This window comes from Pavona decussata, unplaced genomic scaffold, assembly GCF_977016875.1.
Source record: "Pavona decussata unplaced genomic scaffold, jaPavDecu1.1 SCAFFOLD_88, whole genome shotgun sequence".
NCBI classification, from domain to species: Eukaryota; Metazoa; Cnidaria; class Anthozoa; order Scleractinia; family Agariciidae; genus Pavona; species Pavona decussata.
In genome coordinates, this window is record NW_028145505.1 from 110,001 (window position 1) to 134,408 (window position 24,408).

The following is a 24,408-nucleotide window of genomic DNA, read 5'->3' on the forward strand; positions in this document are numbered from 1 at the left end:
TACAAATCGCCCGTTCTGTGGGGACATTTTGAGTGCAAAGACCTTTCATTGAGATTCTTGGCTTTGTTTGTACAAACTTACTATGGAGTTTGAAAACGACTGTTAAAAGAGCAATTACGGGTAGGGGACATTTAGTTGTCCTTTCTTGTCAGAGTTATCTTTATTGTTGTTGTCGTTAATGTTTATCTGTCTATGGTAATGAAACGCAAGAACTAGTTTACTTAAAAACAATTGCGGATAGCTAGAGAAGGAACGCGACTAGGCGCAAAGTTGTTGTGGTTATTACAAGTGTCCCGATATTGTAACAGTTTGGGATGACATGTTTTATCAGTTTAAAGTTTGATCAGTTAATATTTCAGATGGAAGTTAGTGAAGGGATGAGTGTTATCTGATTTAGTAACTTTTTTTCATAAGAGTGACACTACGTTCTATTTTCAAATTCTTGGCCTTATTACTGGTGCATGTGGTTGAAAACCACGTTAACAAGTATAAATATTGTTTATGTTTCATTTTTAGACTAGAAATGAAACCTTTCCTTAAAATAGGAAACAGCTGAAAGTTTTACGGTGCTTCTTTTCTTGTATGCTTTTTTGAAGTCCTAATCATTGTTAGTTTTTATTCCTTTTATGCCATACTCTTTTGGCGATCATGCTAGGATCGAATCATTAATAAAGTTTTTGGTTTTTTTGGTTGTGTTAACAAAATGAAGGTGCCCCACGTTTTTTATTTGCGAGAATAGTTGCTCAGTTGCAGAGAACACTTGTTATATTACGTCCTGTACTTGAGAATATGAGAATTGGTATTGATAATTGGGGACAGCCACCAGCATTACAAGTGGAAGAAATCTTGAATTTGAACAATGGATCCATCGCCAGTTGGCGCCTCTGACTAGTAGTAACATAAAGGCGGTGGCAAACGAGGCCCATTGTACCGGAAATATTGTTGCTCATAGGGCTTCCTTGCGTGAGCAAACGAGAAAATGTTTAAGATCTTCGTTCACAAAAAAGAATTGCTGAAAGGAAAAGTGACTATGTACTTTTTTTTTCAAATATTAGCACTTGTGATTTGCAGATATCCCGCGTTGCATAAATGCCCTATTGTCAAGTATGTCTTAAGGCTCTATGAAAATTATCTCTTTTTGCAATTCTTGAAAATTTCTTCTTGTCAGAAGAATGCGTTAATAGATAACTTTAAATCCACGAAACTTATCAAAACAAATAGCTCTCCTTGCAGAAGATAAACAAGTATGATTTTAGAAGTGGGATCAGGCACTTTGGTAACGGTCACAAAAATGAGGTCATAACTCTTTAAATATTTAAGTTCTCACAGCCACACTTGGTACAACAAATATAAATGGTTATGTCAGTGTCACAATGCAATCTTTTTCGCTCAAAATGCAATCAATTTCTTTATTTGCAAGATCGGGCAATTTGAAACCACTGTACTGAAACATTATAGCCCAGACAAACAATTTCAGTTAGCTCTTGCTTTCACCACTATTCATAGCTTTTGCTACATAAAAAACGATTTTGTTTCGTTTTTTTAAGTTCGAACATTTCTCGCGCAACTCAGTAAAAAACTTAAAATAACGGTCATGCCGGGAAAAAACAAGCACGGTGTCCCCATCTCCTTATTGCAGTTTTTCAATCCCCTATGCGTGGCTGTCAATTCTGCCTATGGCATGTCATTTTCAGTGGGACGTTTTGATAAATTGTTCGTCATTGGCCACTATTTTCGATTTGTGTTTTTGGACCTGTAATAAATTGGCTTATTATATATAAAAGAAAATTTCAGCCAATATACAGTCTATCCTTTATCTTACAACCACCCTCGGGAATTTGGAAATTTTCCGCGCAGGTAAATTCTGGGAAGTGATTTGTTCTTGGTTAGATGGCTACAAAAGAAGCCGGCTGAAGAAAGATTTCAAGTAAAGGAAGTGAAAAAGAAACAACTAAATACAGGTTTAGATCTAGAAAATACAGAAAGACTGGGCTCGAAAAAACCTCGACGAGAACGCAACCTCGCTCCATACCCACAGCAGATAATTATCCCTTGGAGTGTGAAGGGCTTTCCTGTAACTCAGTGAAAACTTCACTTTAGCTCAACTTCCCAAATCTGCCCATAAACTACATACATTAATCAACAATAACAACTCTAGGGCAGTTCTGATGGAAATATTGTTGCTCATGGGGCTTCCTTGCGCGAGCAAACGAGAAAATGTTTCTTGCGGACACAAAATGTTTTTTACAAGAAATCAGAAACATTTTTTGTGCCTCGGAAGCAAAGTTTGTACGCAACAATGTTCCGTGCGGGTGGGCAAACAGAAACATTAGCGTCGGCAACAATGTGTCCGCCACAGTGTGTCCTCGTTGGGCACCCCCTTATCTCAACATGACACACACCACAACATAACATCCCATACTAATTTATTCATACAAATACAACAAAAATATATCAGGCGGATATTTAAATGAGGTTCTTTTTGGACTTTTTGCAAATAATTGAAAAGAATGGTTCGCACGAGTACGGTTATGTATTAATTAAAAAAACCCACGGAAGTTCACATTATTTGGGCGTAATACAGTTTTGTAACATTCTGCAAGTGGGATGAAGTTTCGTTCAGAAGTAGGCCAATTTAATACGTTGAGACGTTCTTACTCCATTTTTCCGGCCCTTTTTCAGACGCTGATTTAAGTTACATAAGGTTATATAACTAAACTTCCCCTTTTCGTTACCAAAATGCCTAATCAAAGTGCCCTATCAAAGTGCCCTAAGTTCCGCAAAGTGCCTTATCTCGTTACTAAAGTGCCCTAATCCAGGTTACCAAAGTGCCCTATGTTACCAAAGTTCCCTTTGGTCGTTACAAAAGTTTCCTTAAACGTTACGGAAGTTCCCTTTTCGGGTTACTAAAGGGCCCTTTCCTCTCTCTCTCTCTCTCTCTCTCTCTCTCTCTCTCTCTCTCTCTCTCTCTCTCTCTCTCTCTCTCTCTCTCTCTCTCTCTCTCTCTCTCTCTCTCTCTCTCTCTCTCTCTCTCTCTCTCTCTCTCTCTCTCTCTCTCTCTCTCTCTCTCTCTCAACGTTATAGCGAAAAAATCTTTTTATTTGGGCAATTCTACACTGAGAAATAGCTTTTATAAGTTTGTCGGTCAGTTAATTAGTTAGTTAGTTCTCTCCGCGCCATGAGGCGCATAAGGCTGCAACTTTCGTTTTCCAACCAGTCCTGTCTTTTGCTGCAGTCCTGGCTTCAGCCCAGCTGGTCCACCTCTCTTGTCTGCACTCTCTTTCCACTGTCCTCCTCCACGTGATTTTAGGTCGCCCCACTTTCCTCTTTCCCTCGGGTTTCCACCCCATTGCTACCATACAATCATCGTTCCTGTCCTTTCTAAGCACATGGCCAATCCAGTTCCATCTTCTCCTTCGTATTTCGTCACTTATCTTTCTCACGCCTGTTATTTCTGAAATTGTGTCGTTTCTCATGCGTTGCGGCCACCATACTCTCAATATCCGTCTTAGACATGTGAACTGAAATCTATCTAATTTCTTCTCTTCGGCAGCTGTTAATTTCCATGCTTCACATCCATACAATAGCACTGGTCGTACCAGAGTCTTAAACAGTTTGATTTTTGTATTCCGACCAATGCTCCTTGTATTCCAGATCTTCTTTAGGTTGTAGAAAGCTCCCTGTGCCTTGCTTAGACGTTTCTTGATGTCTTCCGTGCCACCACCCTCTTTTGTCACAGTCGCCCCCAGATATACAAACTCTTCGACGTCTTCAACTTCCTTTCTTTCAATCATTACTTTGTCTTCTCTTCGTGCATTCATTCTCATCACTTTGCATTTTTGCGCATTCAATTTCAGCCCCACTCTCCCTGCATTATCTACTAGTCGGTTGGTCTTGTCCTGTATTTGTTGGTGTTTTGATGAGAGAAGGACTATATCGTCTGCAAAATCGAGATCTTCAAGTGTAGTTGTAAAGTTCCATCTGATGCCATTTCTTTGTCCTTCTGTTGTTCTTCGCATTACCCAGTCTACAGCAAGCAGGAATAAGAAACCTGACATGACACATCCTTGCTTAACACCAGTTGTGATCTTGAACCATCTTGTTTGTTCTCCCTCATCCAGTACTGAACATTCAAAGTCTTCATACATGATCTTTACCATTCTTATCAGCTTGTCTGGGATCCCATAGGCCTTCATGATTTTCCACAGTCCTTCGCGGTGTACTGAGTCAAAAGCTTTTTCAAAGTCGACAAAGTGTGCATAAAGTGTCGCCTGCCATTCATTCACCTGTTCTATGATGTTACGGAGGATGAATATTTGGTCTACTGTGCTCCTGTTCTTTCGAAACCCAGCTTGTTCTTTTCTAAGGACACTGTCTACCCCGTTTTGGATTCTCTGGATGATGACTCTGCCCATTACTTTGCTAGCCACAGGTAACAATGTCACACCACGCCAGTTCTTGCACTCTTTCAGGTCGCCTTTTTTGGGTATTTTTACTATCAAGCCTTTCTTCCATTGTTCAGGTACCTTCTCCTCGTGCCATATCTTATCAAACAGTCTTGTCAGCTCCTTAACTGCCACATCACTATCTGCTTTGTACAGCTCCGCTGGAATGCCATCTATACCTGGTGTTTTTCCACTCTTTGTCTTCTTCAGTGCCTCCCTTACTTCTACTTCCCTTATCTCTGTTGTATCCATCTCGCTAATTTCGTCTTCCTCCACTTCGTTCTCTTCAATTGGGTTCATTGGGGCCTCCCTGACTAGCACCTCCTCAAAATGTTCAGCCCATCTTTCAAGTCTGGCATTCTTGTCTTTTATTGTCTCACCCCTCTTGTTCTTAATTGCTGCAACTTGGCGCCGTCTCTTGTTTGTGATTTTCTTTGCTGTTTGGTACAGTTCCCTATTTCTCCCATTTTCGGCATACTTTTCTGCTTCATTTCCTAACTGTTCTAGCCAAGCTCGTTTATCCTCCCTTGCTCTGCGTTTAACCTCTCTGTCTTTCAATTTGTACTCTACTCGTAGCTTGCTTTTTATTCTCTCTGATTTCGTGCAGTGTATTTTGTCGTGGATCATCTGTCGTTGATCTATTGCTTTCCAGGTTTCCTCTCTCAACCACTGCTTGTTTTTCTTTTCCACCCGGCCTAGTACTTTCTCAGCAGTTTCTATGTAAATTTTTTCCATTTGCATGCAATCTTCATTGATGTTTTCCTCGACCTCTAATGCTGCAAATCTGTTTCGCAGTTCGACGCTGAACTTGGACTTGAACATTTCGTTTTCCAGTTTGTTTGTGTCAAGTCTTGCATTAGTCTTTGCTCTATCTGGGTTTCTATGTAGTTTCAGCTTTATTTTCATGATTAGCAGAAGGTGATCGCTTGCTGCATCAGCACCCCGGTACACTCGTGTGTCTTCCACAGACCTCCTCCATTCTTTACGGATCATCACGTGATCAATCTGATTAGAATTCGAAAGGACGAATTCTACGGTCAATTAATTGAGCAGTGAAAATTATGTTGCTCAGTGAACGGCATTTCACAGTTTCACAGTAACTGTGTCCTCGACAGTAAAAATCTTCTTTTTTTTGCTCGTTGCTTGCAAATACCTCGCTAAATGATAAGATGATCATTTTATAAAGATAACAGAGAAAGAAACTTTTAATTTGGTCAATTCTAAGGTGAGAGAAAGGTTTCTTTTTAAATGTGCTAGGCAATTAATTAAACAGTGAAATTAAGCTGCATTGTCAACGGCACTTTCACAGTAAGTGTGTTCGAAGTAAAAATCTTCTTTTACATTGCTCTTTGCTTCCAAATAATTCGCTAAATAATTAGAGGTTTTTTTGCTGAAAATTATAGTGAAAGAATCTTTTAATTTGGTCAATACTACGCTGAGCAATAATTTTAGAGACTTGCCTCGTAAATAAATTTACGCTTAAACTTTAACCAGGACAGTCAACAGGAGTTTAGCTGTGAGTATCTTTGAGACTAAAAATCTTCTTTTGTATTGCTCATTGCTTCCAAATAATTAGCCAAATGATTAGACAATGGTTTCCTGGTGAATATAGTAAAAGAATATTTTTATTTGGTCAATTCTACGTTCAGAAATAGTTTTCCGAGTTTGCACGTCAATTAATTCAGCCGTCACCAATTTAACCCGCTCACTGAACTGCACAGCTTTAAGAGAAAGAGTCTTCGGGAAGAAAAATATTTGTTTTTATTTCTGGTTGCTTACAGATTTTTCGGAAAAAGATTAGAAGATCCTTTTCTCGATATGATAGGGAAACAATACTTTAACTTTATCAAATTTACGCTAAAAGATTGTTTAGCAAGTATCTCAATAAATTTATTCACGCGTACTGAATGGAACCCGCGCAGTAACCGGAAATTTAATACTACATATAGGACACAATTTATATCTTTAATTGCATTTCTACTGGCTTACTGCTAATTTGCTTAATGATAGCAGTAATCTTGCCTGAAGATTATAATGAAATAATATTTTAATTTCGTCAATTCTACGTTGAGAAACAGTTTTCCGAGTTTGCCAGTCAGTTAATTCAGCCGTCCTTTTATTCATTCGCAAACTTAACGGCACTTGAACAGTAACTCTCTTGCGGAGTGAAAATCTTGGTTTTTGATGCTCGATGCTTACAAATAAATCTGAAAATGATAAGAACATTCCTTTCTGAATATGACAGTGAAAGAAATTTTTAACTTAGTCAAATCCTCGCTGAGAATTAATTTTAGGGAGTATCTCAATAAATTCATTTACGCGTAAAATAGAACCCGCGTAGTAAGTGGAAATTCAATACTTCATATCTTCCAAAATTTATATCTTCATGTCTGTTTCTTCTAGCTTCTAAATAATTCACTTAATGATTAGAGGATCTCTATCTCTCAACATTATAGTGAAAGAATCTTTAAATTTGCTTGATTCTACACTGAGAAATAGTTTTTATAAGTTTGTCGGTCAATTAATTGAGCCGTGAAATTTATGTTGCTCAGTAAACCGCACTTCACAGTAACTGTGTCTTCGAGAGTAAAAATCTTCTTTTTTATTGCTCGTTGCTTCAAAATAATTCGCTACTTGATCAGAGGATTGCTTTACGAAGATTACAGTCAAAGAAACTTTTAATTTGGTAAATTCTACGGTGAGAGAAAGGTTTTTAAACAAAATTAGTTAGGTAATTAATTAACCTGTGAAAGTATGCTGTACAATCAACGGCACTTTCACAGTAAGTGTGTTTTGGAGTAGAATTCTTCTTTTTCATTGCTCGTTGCCACTAAATATATAATTCGCTGAATGATTTGTGGATTATTTTTAGAAAATTATAATGAAAGAATCTTTTTATTTGGTCTGTTCTACGCTAAGCAATAATTTTGGAGACTTCACTTGTGAATTAATTTACACTTAAACTTTAACCATCACAGTAAACAGGAGTTTACCAGTGAGTCTCTTTGAGACTAGAAATAGTCTTTTTTATAGCTCATTGCTTCCAACTATAAAGCCAAATAATTAGACAATGGTTTCCTGAAGAATAAAGTAAAATAATATGTTAATTTTGCCAATTCTACGTTCAGAAATAGTTTTCCGAATTTGCACGTCAGTTAATTGAGCCGTCACTAATTTAACACGCGCACTGAACTGCACTTTAAGAGTAAGTGTCTTCAGGAGGAAAAATATTGGTGTTTATTTCTGGTTGCTTACAAATTCTACGGAAAATGGTTAGAAAATCCTTTTCTCGATATGATAGCAAAAAAGCTTTTAATTTTATCAAATCTATGCTAAGAAAAAAATTTAGCGAGTATCTCAATAAATTAATTTACGCGTAGAATGGAACCCGCGCAGTAACCGGAAATTCAATACTTCGTATCTTGCACAATTTGTATCTTCAATTTCATTTGTACTAGCTTGCCGCTAATTCGCTTAATAACAGTAGTATTTTTGGCTGAAGATTATAGTTTAAGAATATTTTAATTTGGTCAATTCTACGTTGAGAAATAGTTTTCCGAGTTTGCCGGTCAGTTAATTCAGCCGTCATTAATTTTATCCGCATACTGAACGGAACAGTAACTCTTTTCCGGAGTAAAAATCTTCGTTTTTATTGATCGATGCTTACAAATAATTCTCAAAATGACAAGAATATCCTTTTCTGAATATGATAGTGCAAGAAATTTTAATTTGGTCGAATCCTCGCAAAGAAATATTTTTAGGGAGTGTCTCAATAAATTCGTTTACGCGTAAGATAGAACACTCGTTGTAAGCGGAAATTCAATACTTCATACTTTCGATTATTTATATCTTCATGTTTATTAATTCTAGCTTCTAAGTAATTCACAGAAATGATTAGAGGATCTCTCTCTAAACATTGTAGCGAAAAATATTTTCATTTGGGTAATTCTACACTGAGAAATAGCTTTTATAAGTTTGTCTGTCAATTAATTAAGCCGTAAAATTTTTGTTTCTCAGTGAACGGCACTTCACAGTAACTGTGTCTTCGAGAGTAAAAATATTATTTTTTTGATCGTTGCTTGCAAATAACTCGCTAAATGGTCAGAGGATCGTTTTATAAAGATGACAGAGAAAGAAACTTTTAATTTGGTCAATTCTACGTTGAGAAATAGTGTTCCGAGTTTCCCTGTCAGTTAATTCAGCCGTCATTAATTTCATCCGCAAACTGAACGGCACTTGAACAGTAACTCTCTTACGGAGTGAAAATCTTCGTTGTTGTTGTTCGATGCTTACAAATCAATCCGAAAATGATAAGAACATCCCTTTCTGAATATGATAGTGAAAGAAATTTTTAATTCAGTCAAATCCTCGCTGAGAAATAATTTTAGGGAGTATCTCAATAAATTCATTTACGCGTAAAATAGAACACGCGTAGTAAGCGGAAATTCAATACTTCATATCTTCCACAATTTATATCTTTATGTCTGTTTTTTATAGCTTCTAAATAATTCACAGAATAATTAGACAATCTCTCTCTCAACATTATAGTGAAAGAATTTTTTAATTTGGTTGATTCTACACTAAGAAATAGTTTTTATAAGTTTGTCAGTCAATTAATTGAGCCGTGAAATTTATGTTGCTTAGTGAACCGCACTTGCTTTGCTCTTCCTGAACTCACTTTCGTCGCTCGGTGATATAGAAATAAATAATGTTGGCAAACGAGAAACTGAGTTATTTTAAGAACAAAACTCAACTTTGTGATCCATTTGATATAAAATTGAGGGATCGCTTTATCGACCACCCCTATCGCGCTTAAAAGCGTCATTAACTGAACCTGCATGTAAAACGCGCGTAAACTGTGTTCAGACACCCTAAGTGTCGAAGTATTTTGTGAGGAAGTGCTATTTGAGGACAATAAAAGAGATGAAGCGACATAAGAAATCCTACATGGTGGGAGGTAGATCAGCTTGCTATGGGGTGTGTGCACATGACGTTATTGCCGTCATGGAAAAAAAAAAGTTCCTCGTTAGCTTCTATTGTTATTGGACACCAGGACTGAGTTGCTCGAAGCATGGTTAGCGCTAACCTTTGGTTAAGAGGTATTAAAACCTATAGGTTGTTATAGTATTTAACCCGCGTTAGCGCTAACCATGCTTCGAGCAACTGGGCCAAACATGGCCACCACACCATTGTCATTTGAATATCTAGGGATTGGTTGCATACGGACACAAAGCGTCAAGGCCCTGCCAAACGATTGCAGCATCATACAACATTATTGGACGACAATGCACAGTGTTGAACGAGGTGGCCAAACGAATGAAACATGTTTGATGTAACACTTGAACGCAAGAGTCTGGGACCAAAATCTACCCAGAATCCGTTGCAAACAAACCCGCGCCATATTGGCTTGCCCAAGAAATGGCGCGAGACCGATCAACCTCCGCGTCGGACTATTTCACATTTATGTAATTTAATGCTGTCTTTATGTTAATTTTCATATACATTGTAATTTCCTTTTGTTGTAAACCATTGAAACAGTGCATAATAATAAAAACCTAAAACCTAAAAAAAAAAAAAACATATCCTCGCTTTTCCTGGTCTTAACAGTTTTACTTACTCCTTTGTCCTTTCTCTTTCTATTTGAAGAGACATCGATTGTGTTTAAGCTTTCGTCGTTGATCGAGATTCAAACTTTGTTTGTTCGTTATACTGCGGGCTCAACTTGAACACTCACGCGGTAACGTAACGCGCGTAGCAAATATAAACAATAAATCATTGCCATGGATACAGAGACCGGCAAAGTCAGCTTAGCATGAGCGCGTTCAGCAATGATGTACACCGTGGGCAAACGAATGCGACATCATTGTTCACACCTGAGAACAAAAGAAATGATGTTGGACCATGTTCAAGACGATGTTTGATGGAAGTCAAACTACTTTCAACGTCAAGCAATTTCGTGCAACAATGTGATTGTTGGACGATGTTGCACCAACATGTTGCATCCGTTTGGCCGGCCTTAATGCGGACTATTCTGAAAGAAATCAAAATGGTCAAAGGACATGAAACCGGAACCTCTGGATTGGAAGCTGGAGAACACCTTTTCCCAATTGCCCCACAATCTCGCCCCTCTCGTGATCAAACGTGATTTTGGTTTTCTGTAGTTGGTTGACCAACACACGCGCGCGCTCATATCTCGGCACGTGCACGTAACTTTATTTGCATACGATTGAAAATAGCGAACTCAACGGGCGGAAGGTTCTTAAAAAACTTTAAAAACGAAACGTTTATCAAAAAAACTTAGCAAGACGGCGTTTCGGCCGAAAATCAAAGGCCTTCGTCGGTTTAAAAAGTGAGAAATAAGCAAACGCCTATCTAACAGTTCACAGTTTGCGCGTGCTACAATCACGACGCGTAACGAAAAATCACCGAGCGAGAGAACAAATCACGCGAGTGAGCTTTAAATTCCCGGAACGTCAATATGTTTATAGATCAACGTTTTTTGGTGAACGTTTTTTACAAGCCAGAGTCGTACACAACTGTTAGATTACATTATGTCCATTCCTGACTGCAATTTCAGTATTTTTCATACAGACATCACTTTATTTCAATTTGGATTTAGTATTAAATGTCAAAAAATTCTAATTCCAGCGCTTAATTTATCATCATTCATACTTATCTAGCACTTTCCCTCGACTTAACATTAAAAGTTATTAAATTTCCCACCTTTTCACCAGTGTTTGCTTTCTCTTCCTCCTTTTTTCTCTCCTGTTCACAGGGATCGTCAGTAAAACTGAGATTTTTAAACTGAAATATCAAACACAAGAAAATCCCGTGAAAATTCTTTTGGAACATTATCATGAGCAATTGCAACCTAGTTGGAGTTCTATCCTACAATAGATTGTGTTTCCCTCCAGTGCCTCGTCATTTTTTCTCTTATTATTAATTGATATAAAGGAAACTCACTAGCATCAGAATACGCGTGCGCACATAATAGCTCTACACCAACGTCCGGCGACACCAACAACATTCCCGCACTTTGATTTAAATTCGGGTCAGAACTCAATCATATCAGGGGGATTCAAATCTTTTACCGACATTTTCAAATCATGATCCCTTAGATGTCCAAGCGGAAAGTCCCCTGTACGATTTCTTTTTAACCCGGGAAAAGGTTGGTTTTCTCGCAGCAGTAAAATCGGCTAATGCTTTGTTTGTTTTGTGTTTTTCTTTTTCTTTCTTTCTTTTTTTTTCTTTTTTTTTTTTTTTTCAATACACATTGTCAAATCTACTGGTAAGTCGTTTTGTGACGATATGAAAATTGTGCAAAAAGATTTAATCGTACCTCAAAATATGGTGTTTCCTGTCAGCTTTGTAAGCAGCAAAAAAATTGATTTGGCGGAAAGAAACTTTCAAAAACCTACCCAAACAAAAAAAAACCTCCTGTTGATTTCGCAAAATAATACTACAAAGAAAAAAAACAAATGTCATGAAGCAACTCAAATGTAAGCTGTGAAATCTATTGCCCGATATTTCATATTTCTATATTGTAAATCATTTTACGACAAGATCTCTGACATCCAAACAAACGTCGCCGACTAAAGCCGGCGTGTAAAAGCCACGAACACTCTGCTTCATGTGGCGATTATATTTCTCTTGCCAATGATCCTCTGCGAGCTGCGATTTGTACTAGCAGTTTGTTCGAGTTCGTACTTTTCTCTCACCGTGCGCCATGGAAGGCGCTTGGATTTCGGCTCGAAAATTCTGCTTCAAACTTCGAACAATGTCCGTGTAAACTTGATTCTCGGATTTTTGTGACACGATCATCTTGTGTTCTCAACCTTGTTTGTTTTTACATTGAAACTGGGGAGTAAAATAAATGAAATTTGGTTTGCTATGGATGACACCAGGATCAAATAGAAACATACAAGTTTTTAAAACTTACAGTTACCATAGGGACGATTGATGACGCGTTACGTGACGACATGCTAGACTAATCAGCGCCCGCGATGCGAAACGGTTTTAGTTTTAATTAATGAACCATTGGTTTGTTCATCTTGTCTTTTTTGTTCAATTCCTAACAAACGATCACTTATGATATTGACCCTTGCTCCCAAGGATCTCACAAATCTGTCAATCTCAGACTGTCTGATTTCCAAAGATTTTTTCCTGTAAAGGACGGTGCCTACTTTTGTTACTGCGCATAGGTTCTGCGGGTTTCCTATGGGTGGTGCCTACTAATACAGGGATATTTTTGCACGGTTTAAAACTATACGGAGAAAGTAGAATTTAGCAAGAGCTCTTAGTATCCAAAAAGAAAATTGGGGGAAACAATGCATTTTGCAGATATAATAAAACTTCAATTTTGGAAAAAATGCCTACATTGCTTTGTAATTTAGCGCCTTTTAGAATTAATGTTGCTTAATTACCTCTAAAAAAAAAATGCGTGGTTACCTCAATTTTCTTTTTGTACTTAGTCCAATTGCCCTTTCTAAGATTGGCATTTCCGGCATAAACTGCGCAAAAATGCTTCCTTATTAGTAGGCACCGTCCTTAAATCTAGTTATCTTATCGTGTCTTAGGTAAGACGCGTTATTCAAAGTTATAGACAATAAAACTGCCGCGTTTTTCCCTACTAACAGAGGCCTCTTTTCCGTTGAATTCGATGAACTGACGGGCGAGAGGAAAAGAGACCTCTGCCCTAGGTCGAAACGGACTTTGATTCAACCGCCGTCCCTAGTCGTGGACGTCGCTTACAAAACGCATGCTCCCTTTATTGTTTGTTGGCCGTGACTTATGTCCACTGACTCTTGCGACGGCATTCGTTTACAATTACTCCGTTGTCATTTGATGAGCCCGAATAGCTCGGTCGCTAGGCAACCGTAGCAGGGCAGAGGTCTCTTTCCCTGGCGCCCGTCAGTTGGGCGAATACAACAAAAAAGAGGTCTCTGTTACCGACAACCAAATTAGCCAAGTTGATTTCCTTTTTGAAAAGGAAAACTGACTTAAAATCGATAACTATTTTTTTGGCAGTTTATTATCAATAACTTGGTTCAAACACTGAATTTATTTATTTATTGTTATTGACAGCAAAACAGTTGTCAGTTCGTGAGACAGTTGTTGACAAGTATGTGCATCTACGCCATGTTTATTGTTCAAAGTCAACGGTTTGATATGCGCAGTAGCACTAGTTACCAAACTCTCACAGACAAAAATAAATAAATCATTTTGGTCTTTAGAGTGTGGAAAAGCTTTATCTAGCAGTAACAGTTGTGGAATGCAATAAATTGTTGAAACGTTTTCCTTCAGTTTGTCGAGGCCCTTATTTTACTTAAACTTATTTCATTTTTCACTGTTTTTAAATTCACAAGTTGTGCGGAGCATCCCCTCCTACGCTGCATCTCAATTACCTCATAAATACAGTAGTCCGCCTTTGCTTCTTAATGTACATTTAATGCATACTTATATACTTTTCAACTGTCTGGGGAACAAGCCCCTTATAAGGAAGTCCAAACTTTTTCACAGCCCTGGCAACGATACACTTCAGCTCCAACGTTTTTCTCTCAGAAAGAATCCAGCGGGCCTCATCAGTTCGAGCCATCTCTGTGGGTGTTTTACCATCGTTGTTAACAAAATCATGGTGAGCTCCTGCATCTAGCAACACCTTCAACATGTCGGTCAACAAATGGAATTTGTCACCACTGGGTCTGAAAGTCACGGCTCTGTGTAGCGGGGTATCTCCATTGTTGTTGATGGCATTAACGCTGATCCCTGCATTCAAGAGGACCTTAAATGTTTTGACGCATGGAAATTCAAATTTAGGGAGATATTTGTGTGGAGTTTTATAATTAACAGCCAAATGCAGCAATGTATTTCCTTGATCATCACGAGGACTAAAGCGGGAAAGCATTAGCGGTAACCATGAAACACTTGCTCGTCCTTCGTCTTCAGAGAACTCAGCTTTGGTAAAGAATTGAAACAATTCTAGTAAAGAATATAGACGGCTATTCAGCACCTTCTTCTTTTCCTCTTTCAGTCGTTGTGGTTCGTCTTCAAGCTCTTTTGTCAAGTTCACTGTCTGTTTCTCATGCTCCAAAACGGCTTCCACAAGAACTCCAACAACATCCTTTTGTCTCGGACGGAAATTGCTTTCAACCATGGTGTAAAAAGTTTGAGTTAAATTATTCAGATCCAAAGCAACTGATTGACTGCAGAGCTTGCTAATCTCAAGTGCGTGTTTATGCAACCCTAAACAAATATCAAAGTTTTGGCGACCACGGTGGTGTTGGACAACAAGCCGAATTGGATCAACAAGTTCCACATTGTCTTTTCCAAAGATCCTCTCTCTAATAACAAGACCCTCCATAAGCAATGCATCAAAATCACCTTCTATCCAAGCAAGTTCCTCTAGAGTTTGACTTTCCTGCCTATTCTGATAAGCTTCAACAGGTTTCATTGTTTGTTTAATTAAGGGATGCGAAGGTTCCTGGAACCTTTCTTCCAAACCACGCTTCATAAACTGAAACGGCAGCGATAAGCTTTGGCTCTCAGGGAACAAATTTGATTTCTTAACCGCAAGGGAAGCGCCAAGTAGCTCTAGAGCAGTAACTCTTTCTTCTTTTGTAATCTCCGGTCTCTTGATCGCATGCTCTACCACTGAAACCATACACTTATTACTGGCTACAAGAAGAGGCGTTAACCGTCGATTGTTGGGTAACTGAAATGCTCCAAGCAGACTTAAAAGAGTGTCAGCAAGTTCAACTGGTTCGTTTTCGTCGAGATTAAGAAAGGCGTGATGAAGCGCTGTATTGCCGCTATTGTCCTGAAGGTCAACATTAGCTCCTTGTGTGACAAGGAAGCTTATAACATTTACGTCACCATTGATGCTGGCCGCCATTAGAGGAGTTAAGTTGTTTGTTCTTGAACGTGCGTTCACATCGGCTCCATGTTCAACCAAACATCTCAAAACATCAAGAAATCCTTGGTGAGCAGCAACAAACAAAGGCGTGCATGCACCGAACGAACTGTATTGTAGCCCTCGACCTTCTATATCTGCTTTGTACGTTAAAAGTGTTTTTACACAGCCAAGGTTTCCATTTTCAACAGCCACCAGTAATGGTGTTCTGTCGCGTACATTATGTGGAAATGGAACCGCCGACATCCTGGCTGGCAAGCGGCCCTGCGTTCAAGCGTCTCCAGAACACTCAAGAAGATGCAAGCGACTGCTAGTTTCCAACACCACGGTTCGTTCGCTTATGTCCATGCATTGAAGCACGCTATCAAGTTTAGCAGCATTTCCAGTTGCAGCAGCCTTGAAGACTTGTCTGGTTACATCGTGGGTAAGTTTCCTCTTTGGGGCACGGTTTCTCATCTCGTTCAAAGACGCCATTTCAGAAAAAGTACGATAGTCACGATTGTGGATACGAGTCAGTGATTAGAAAAGTATCAATTGGGCGAAAATATGTAAATATATAAGCACGTGGAATAACAAGCAACGACGCATGGCGCTTTTTGATTCCCCAGATGCGTGCTTATACATGATTTGCTAGAACGATTTTGATGCAGATATCGCTGAACAACATCGAGCGTCAACGTCTTGTTTCACCAAAATGGACACTTTTCAGTTTCAACGACTGTAATTTACTCAGAAAGAGACGGCATTACTTATTCATTGTCACGAAAAGTCAATCGTATATTTTTATGTAATCACGTCACGCGAAGCCATGTTTAGTGTTCGTTTGTTGCGGTTTGACATGCGCAGGAACGCTAGTTACCAAACTCTCCCAAACAAAAATTAATTTTATGGATCATTTTGGTCTTCAGTCTGTGGAAACGCTTTTATCGAGCGCAAATAGTCGTGGAATCTGTGGAATTCACATAATTGTCAACAACTTTTTCTCCAGTCTGTGGAGGCCGTTCAACTTATTTCATTGCTCACTTACTTTGTCACGAACAGTCAATCGTATTTTTGTTATGTCGTGTATTAGTCACGCGCTTATCGTTTTGTTTGCAGAGAACAGTTGTAATTTCAACTTGATTTACCGGTTTTACGCCACAATCAAATCACTTGTATATACTTTCAGACATGCGTGATTCTTACGAGACCAGGTTAGGTTAGCTACAACTGAACAACTTGAATCGGTTTGACGAGTACTGTATGTCTTTCACGAATTTATTACTATGTAAATCTTGATTTCGCGGAATGTCAGTACTTTCAAACTGCAATACAATACCCGGCCGCTGACGTCGAGGGTTGTGGACTAGAGCCGTCACGTTTGGAGCATGTTCCCATCTGATCGTGGCTGCTGAATTGTGTGTGAGTCACAGACATGCACACACCGATCCATCCACGAGGAAATAGGCCATTTCCGAGTTGCTTTGAACCTCACTGCAAAAAGTGAGTGTAAAACTGTAAGTGTAAAACTTTTCAACCTCATGTGTTTGCATATCGAGACAAAACAAAGTACAGCATTATTTGATCAATTAACTGATTAACTAAATGATTGAGCAATTGACTGAATGACCAATTCATTTATTGATTAATGGCTTAATCTGATGTAAAAACTGCCTATCAAAGCTTTTCAAGAATTAAAAGGCAAATACTTGTGAACAACGCCTTACCTATACATCATTACTAAAACATTTCTGCCACATGCTCCTCATCAACCGAACAAAAACAAGTGATAAATAATAGAATGTGAAATTCTATGCATATGATGAAATTTTGAACGAAAAACTGTTTGCTCAGGATTTTTTAAATTGATTTATTTACTGTTCAGTTGTCTGTCTGGCCCAGTTGTTCAAAGAGCAGATAAATTTATTCACCAGATAATTAATGCTATCCAGTGGATAAAATCAGTGTTGGTTGGAGAACATTTTGTCTGCTAGATAAGATTTTTCCACTGGATTGAGTTATCCACTCTTTGAACAACCCGTTATAATCTATTAAATGACTGTCAACTTGTGATTGTTGTTTGTTTACTTTTATTAACACTGAACTACTTGCAGCTTTACCATTGTTATAACTCTAATAAAACATATTTGCAATAATGAGAGTACCTCACAGAAACTCAACTTTACCATGATCCTACAATTTGTAATGAGATACGAAAAAGGCAGATATAAAATAATAGAAAGGTACTGTATATAAAATAACACAAGAAAAAAAAATACCACATAAAAATGATACGAAAGTGGCAGCGACATCAAAGATGCCAAGAAAGGCTCGTGGATTTGGGGTCCTCCTTTAATTATTGTGACAGGTCTAACTGGAATAAATGACTGCTTAACAATAATTATTTGTAGTCTGTATGAGAAATTACATCATTGTTTAAATTGCTTTTTGCATGCATAAAGAACCTACGAATTATTTTTAAGGTTTCAGTTTTTCTATTTCTCTTTTTCCTGATATTGCCCATTTTATAATACACAACAATACACTACAAGGCAATACAATAAACGTACTTTGTTTTAAGAGGGTAGCATGTGTCAGTGATAAAATTGATGACCCTGTTTACCCACTGAATGATAAGAAAATATAAAATTATATAAGGCATGCTACAGCAGAAATGACTAATTTAAATATAATAATACAAGATACAGGTCAATGAAATTGAAACGATCAGCATTTGGGCCACAATTCATTTAAAAACAGAGGAAAATTTGAGTTCACAGCATGTTAATACAAGACTGTTTTTGGATACCTATCGAAGTACATTTAATAAATACTGTAGAAAGTCAATTAGTTTAAAATGAGGGGATGGCTTAATGATGAATAGCAAAAATATACATTGTAACAGGATGCACTGAAACTCCATTTTAGGCTACACAGTTATTCAATCATTCCCAGTTTCATTACTTATTTTGGATACAATGCTTCCCCTTGGATTCCAGATTAACCGTTTCTGGATTTATAGATAGACAGATGACAAACAGACAGACATACAGGTGGATGGAAAGATGAATGGGTGGGTGGGTGGATGGATGGATAGAAGGACGGATGGGTGGATGTATAGATGGATAGATTTGGATAATATGTCAAAAAGGGGAACTGTGACTAACATCAAACAAAATTTGGAAATCCTAACAACATACATAAACATAATTGGCAAGCTAAACCAAGCTGAAAGTTCTTTGACCATTCGCTCTAGAGAAGAGAAATTGAACATAAATATTTGTATATGTTTAAAGGCGTAATTAGCATTTAATATGGAACTAGTACACTTGTACTACAGTATATCAATAATTAGGGCTTTAGCGTTTACAGAACTACTACTAATATTTGTTTACTAATAATTATTATTATAACATGAGTTTACTGACTTTACAGTTAAAGGTATTTTTTCCAATTGCCAACCCTTAGGAATTAACTAACAATAGAAGATCTTGAAAGGAACATAGCATATGAGATGGTGGGACTCAATTCACCCACTTTGATCTCAGCCTTTAAGGTCATCTCAATGCAGAAGGATAGCACAAGCGGCGAGCGATGCGAGCTGCAAAAGCTTAAAGACTGTGCCTACTTTTGTTACTGTGCATACGTTGTGCGCATCTCGAGATAGTCAGGTTTCCTATGGGTGGTGCCTACTAATACAGAGATATTTTTGTACTGTTTAAAACTATGCGGAGACAGCAGAACTTAGACAGTGCTCTTAGTATCCAAAAAGAAAATTGGAGGTAGCCATGCATTTTTCAGAGATAATAAAGCCTCAATTTGAAAACAAACAATTAACAACAACAACAACAAAAAAAAATGCCATGTACATTCCTTTATATTTTACAGCTTTTTAGATTTATTGTTGCTTAATTTTCTCTAAAAAAAATTGTGGTTACTCCTTTTTTTATGGATTCCAATAGCCCAGTTGCTTAGATCTGTTTTTTTTTTCTGCATAGTCATAAACCATGCAAAAATACTTCTGTATTAGTAAGCACTGTCCTTAAAGAGACCTAATGCTCACAGGCTAACTTTGACCCACCAGTATTTTTGGTCCCACAGGGCATTGATGTATATGTAGGAGTTTGAAAACAAATTATTCCAAAAAGGTCCTTTGCATCTGAAGTTATCCACACAATATAATATTTTTTTCTTAGAATTTAAGGATTTAGAAGTATTATTCAGTTGGTTTAGTCTTGTATATTACAATTTTTCTGCGTTGCATCCAACGACAAACTTGATATCATGTCACTACTCTCATATTCTATTGTCGCACTTATCACAGGTTTGTTTGACATCCAAGACAGGTACATATTCCAACACAGGGACACCAAATGAACAAAATTAGCCCTGTGCTGAAGAGGAACCAAAGAGAAATTGACAGCCTGCACAAACGGCCAGACTTTGTACGCTGTGAAAGTCTTGACGTATCTATCCCGCAACAACAGTTTTATTTCCTAGAAATCTTTTCCAGCCAGTGTTCCCGAAAGAGTGTAAAAGAAAAATATAATAAAAGGGCCATATATTGTTTGGTCTACAATCAATTTCTTGACTAACTGTACCTTGGACGTTGGAGGTATAAAGCGCTCCAATGTCAGAAACCATGTCCTTTGAATCGGCCCAATAATAGTTCCCATTATATTGGACATCCATAGAGTTCTTCTGGCATCGTGATTGAAACCTCTCTTTTCAACGAGTTGTTGAGTCAAAATATCACTTGTAGTGAACATCACAGCTAAAATGAGATGTAAGGAATAGCGTCAGTACTCGATATTGCTACATGTACAATGTATTGAAATACTGTTTTGAAATAATAAATATTATTATTTGGCTTTTCAGGATCCCCTCCCCCTTGGGACTTCAAATGAACTTCCTTGGCTTATGAAGTCCCATATTCACAAAAATAATTTTATACCAGATACCAAGTCTAAAAGACATACATGTACATGTATTATCATGAATCCAACAAATTTGTCTGGAGTTTCAGTGGTTTTAAAAGTTGGCCAAAATCCCATGTTCTTTTCCTGAAATTATTTCAAGCTGTGTAAATTTCCCCCAAGAAAAAAAGCATAATTAGAAACTCTTAATTATAAACTATAATATAAATGAATATAATATATGGGGCACGATTTCTGCACCTGTAACCCAACACATTATTAAACTTTGTACACATTTTGTGGCTCAAACTCTATTGATGCTTGTCAGTTTGGAAGGGGGTTGGTACAGGTGCAATTGATGGTGGTAAATGTATAATTAATTTCTTGGGCTATGAAATATTTCCTAACTCCATATTGGCAAGGATGATAAATTTCTGATTAAGATTTTCTAACTACTAAGAGAAAAAAAATGGCATGGCAGATCCACAGAACAAACAGTCACTAGGTACAGTAAGACTTATTTGAGACTAATACAGTCGAACCTACATGTGCGACCACCTCTCGTAAATCACCACCTCCGATAAGCGGCCACGGCACCTATCCAAAACACTGGTCAAATTTTTCCCAGTCAAAGCCCTATAGTTGGATCCTTTTGTAAGTGACCACCTCAGTAGCAACTGACCGCTACCACTTTTTGAGGTGACGGCATTATGTTTTTTTTGTTGTTTTTGACCTCTTGTAAGCAACCACTTGACAAATGGTCTAATCCCCATGGCTGCTGTATTAATACTACACTACTCAGAGTTTATAAAGAACTTTTAATAACAATCTAGCCCTTCTCAAATTGTAACTAGGAAAATGTATGCAATAAATTCTCTTCAAATAAAGTAGATGTGTCAGAACAGAGTTCTCAGAAGAACCCCTCATTTGGTTTGACTCTTGTAAGCGACCATCTCCGGTAAGTGACCCCCAAATCTTGGTATTTTGGGTGGTCGCTTACGGGAGGTTCAACTGTATAAGCTTTGATTAGAATAAACGTATGCAAAGAAACTGCGAAATCAACCTATTTTTTTGCTTGCACCTTGGCCTAGAGCATTTACCGGTTTGTTGTCAAAAATCCTAATGGTGGCTTGTGGGATGAGAGGCTCAGGATGACTCAGTGAGCAATCAAGCCGCAAAATTATTAACCTTACTATTTTTTTAATCACTGACCATGGCTGGCAAGCCACTGAACTGTCGATTTGAACCACTAAATTATAAACTTTACTCCTTTTTTAAACTCTGACCATGACAGACGAGCTGGTTACTTATTTTTGTCGAACCACTAAATTATAAACCTTAGACTGACGAGAAGCCAAGCCATCAAGCCACTAAATTATAACAAGAGAGGATGAAGGTAAGAGAGGTAATCCCCCATATAGGCCCTATTCCCATCGTAATCCCTCTAAAGTTATTTTTAGATCTCCCGCGAGATCCAGTGTCCCAAGAGGGTTAGGTGATAGCCAATCATATCTCCTGAATTTTACCCACGTTGACAGCTGAGTCGATTCCCACGCAATGCTACGCGTCTTTCGCGAATTGATCTAAAAACAAAATGGCGTAACATGCATACAGAAAGCGGTGCCTGGATATGTTTTGTGGACGAATACGAGTTTAAAGTGGTTATATTTGGACAACGCAAATTGGAAAAGAATCGCTCCGGCATGATTTGTTTTAGAGCCCAGCTGAGCGGAAATTATGCAAGAATATTACAATACAATTAGCTGGCGAAAATTGAAAGCCGTGATTGAACAGACAAATACAAACATCTCAACCTAGGCACGAATTTTGATATTTTACCGCAGTGAGTACAAAATCCCTACAGTCATTGAAATCTACGTTTTATTTACATTCTAATCACGTACGTAGTTAAGAGATTCGTTGGAAGAAAAGCGAGAACAAATCTTTTTTCATGCAAGAGTATTACATTTAGCTGTCGAAACATTGACACCCGCAATTGAACAGACGAGTATAAACATCACAACCTCCGGCAGAAATTTTGATATTTTTATCTCAGTGAGTTCAAAATCCCTTTGGTCATTGAAATCTACATTCCATTAATTACGCTGTAGTGAAGCGATTGGCTGGAAGAAACGCGAGAAACAAATCTTTTTTCATGCAAGAGTGTTACATTTTAATAGCTGTCAAAACATTGAAAGCCGCGATTGAACAGACGAGTATAAACATCACAACCTCCAGCAAGAATTTTGATATTTTTATCGCAGTGAGTCCAAAATTCCTTCAGTCATTGAAATTTACGTTTTATTTACTTTTAAATCACGTATGTAGTTAAGAGATTCGTTGGAAGAAACGCGAGAAATAAACCTTTTTTCATGCAAGAGTGTTACATTTAGGTGTCAAAACCGCGATTGAACAGACGAGTATAAACATCACAACCTTGGTACGAATTTTGAAATTTTTATCCCACTGAGTTCACATCCCTTTGGTCATTGGAATCTACATTCCATTATCTTTCTAATCACGCATGTAACCAAGAGATTCATTAAAAGAAAGGCGAGAAACAAATCTTAACTTTTTTATGCAAGAGTGTTACATTATATTTCAATTGAAGCCGCGATTGAACAGGCGAGTATAAAGATCACAACCGCGGCACGAAAATTTTGATATTTTTGTCGCAGTGAGTTTAAAATCTCTTCGGACATTCAAATCTCTTTATTTTATTAGCTTTCAAATCACGTGTATTTCTTAGAGATTCGTTGGAAGTAACGCGAGAAACAATTTCTTTTACGGAAGTGTATGATTGTGATTAGCCGTTGTAAAATTAAAAACGGTGAAAGACACGTAACGCGCGAGGTAACATTATCCGCGAGAAAATCGATACCTTCTAAAAATAACTTCAGAGGGATTACGATGGGGATGGGGCCTATATGGGGGATTACCTCTCTTACCTTCATCCTCTCTTGATTATAAACATTACTCCTTCTTTAAACTCTGACTGCGACTGGCGAGCCACCAAGCCGTCTCAGTTTTTAACTCTTTTTTTTTTTTTTGCCTGCACCTTGGCCTAGAGCATTTGCCAGTTTGTTGTCAAAAATCCTAATGCCCTAAGGGGTGGTTCAGTGTGGGGTGAGAGACTGGACGGCTTAGTGAGCCATCGAGCCACAAAATTATTAACCTTACTACATGTATATTTCTTCCCTGACCACGACTGGCGAGCCACTGAACTGTCGATTCGAATCACTAAATTATAAACTTTACTCCTTCTTTAAACTCTGACCATGACTGACGAGCTGGTTACTTTATTTTGTCGAACCACTAAATTATAAACCTTAGACTGACGAGAAGCCAGGCCATCAAGCCACTAAATTATTAACATTACTCCTTCCTTAAACTCTGACTGCGACTGGCGAATTAACGAATTAACTTTATGTAAAGTCATCAAATCTATTAGAGACAACTTCACATTTTCGATCGTGAATAATAATATTTATTAAAAACTGGATCATTGTATAATGCAATTCCAGGGATTTGATTGGCTTAGCGGCCATGGTATATGAGCTATTATACCATGCCCGAGGATAGGGATCATTAAAATGGTCTTCTGGTCGTTCTTGCTAAGTGAAACCAGCCATAACTTACAATATTTCTTGATTGTTTTTAATAAAACAATTATTCCACTCGCGCTTGTTGGATATGAGATGATTATAGCCAACTCGGCGCTTCGCGCCTCGTTGGCTATCTATCATCTCATATCCAACGCGCGCTCGTGGAATAATTGTTAAATAGATCACTTGAATTATCATACCTGTAGTTAAGGTTTGAGTCCTCCAAGGGTTTTTGGCGAAGTATCCTTGATATGCTGACCAAACCCTTATCACCCAGGCATTGCTTGATCGCGCGCGGCAGGGAGCCTGGGAGAGATACATTTTTAGTTCCCAGGCTTCCTTACAGGCTTTTGGGTTATTTTACCCTATTTCACCTAACTTCACAGATGTATCACGTCTCGCTTTTCTTTTAAACTTTTGAGCTTTTGGTTTTATTTTTTAAGTTAAATGTGAATGCCCATTTTCTAAATGGGATATCCCTGAAAAGAGAAGTCTTTATATACACAACAGGTTAAAGGCAGGTACCGTAATCCTCCTTGTGGGGCGGAGATATG

At 37.9% G+C, this 24,408-nt stretch overlaps 1 protein-coding gene and 1 pseudogene across 2 annotated transcripts; both read right to left on the bottom strand.

The window, feature by feature from the left end:
• Window positions 1-13,890: 13,890 nt before the first annotated feature.
• LOC146474537 (protein fem-1 homolog B-like) lies at window positions 13,891-15,600 on the bottom strand. Its single transcript, XM_085116932.1, has one exon. The coding sequence runs from the start codon at window positions 15,598-15,600 to the stop codon at window positions 13,891-13,893; it is 1,710 nt and encodes a 569-aa protein (XP_084973058.1).
• Window positions 15,601-19,562: 3,962 nt separating this feature from the next.
• On the bottom strand, window positions 19,563-24,175 carry LOC146474538 (mitochondrial inner membrane protein Mpv17-like; annotated as a pseudogene). The gene is made up of 2 exons (XR_014866141.1): window positions 24,055-24,175; window positions 19,563-20,107 (listed from the first exon to the last, which is right to left on the bottom strand). The product of XR_014866141.1 is annotated as a mitochondrial inner membrane protein Mpv17-like (transcript).
• Window positions 24,176-24,408: the final 233 nt, after the last annotated feature.

Coding starts and splice junctions, on each gene's coding strand:
- LOC146474537 (XM_085116932.1), bottom strand. CDS start 15,600: ATGTCGGCGGTTCCATTTCCACATAATGTACGCGACAGAACACCATTA.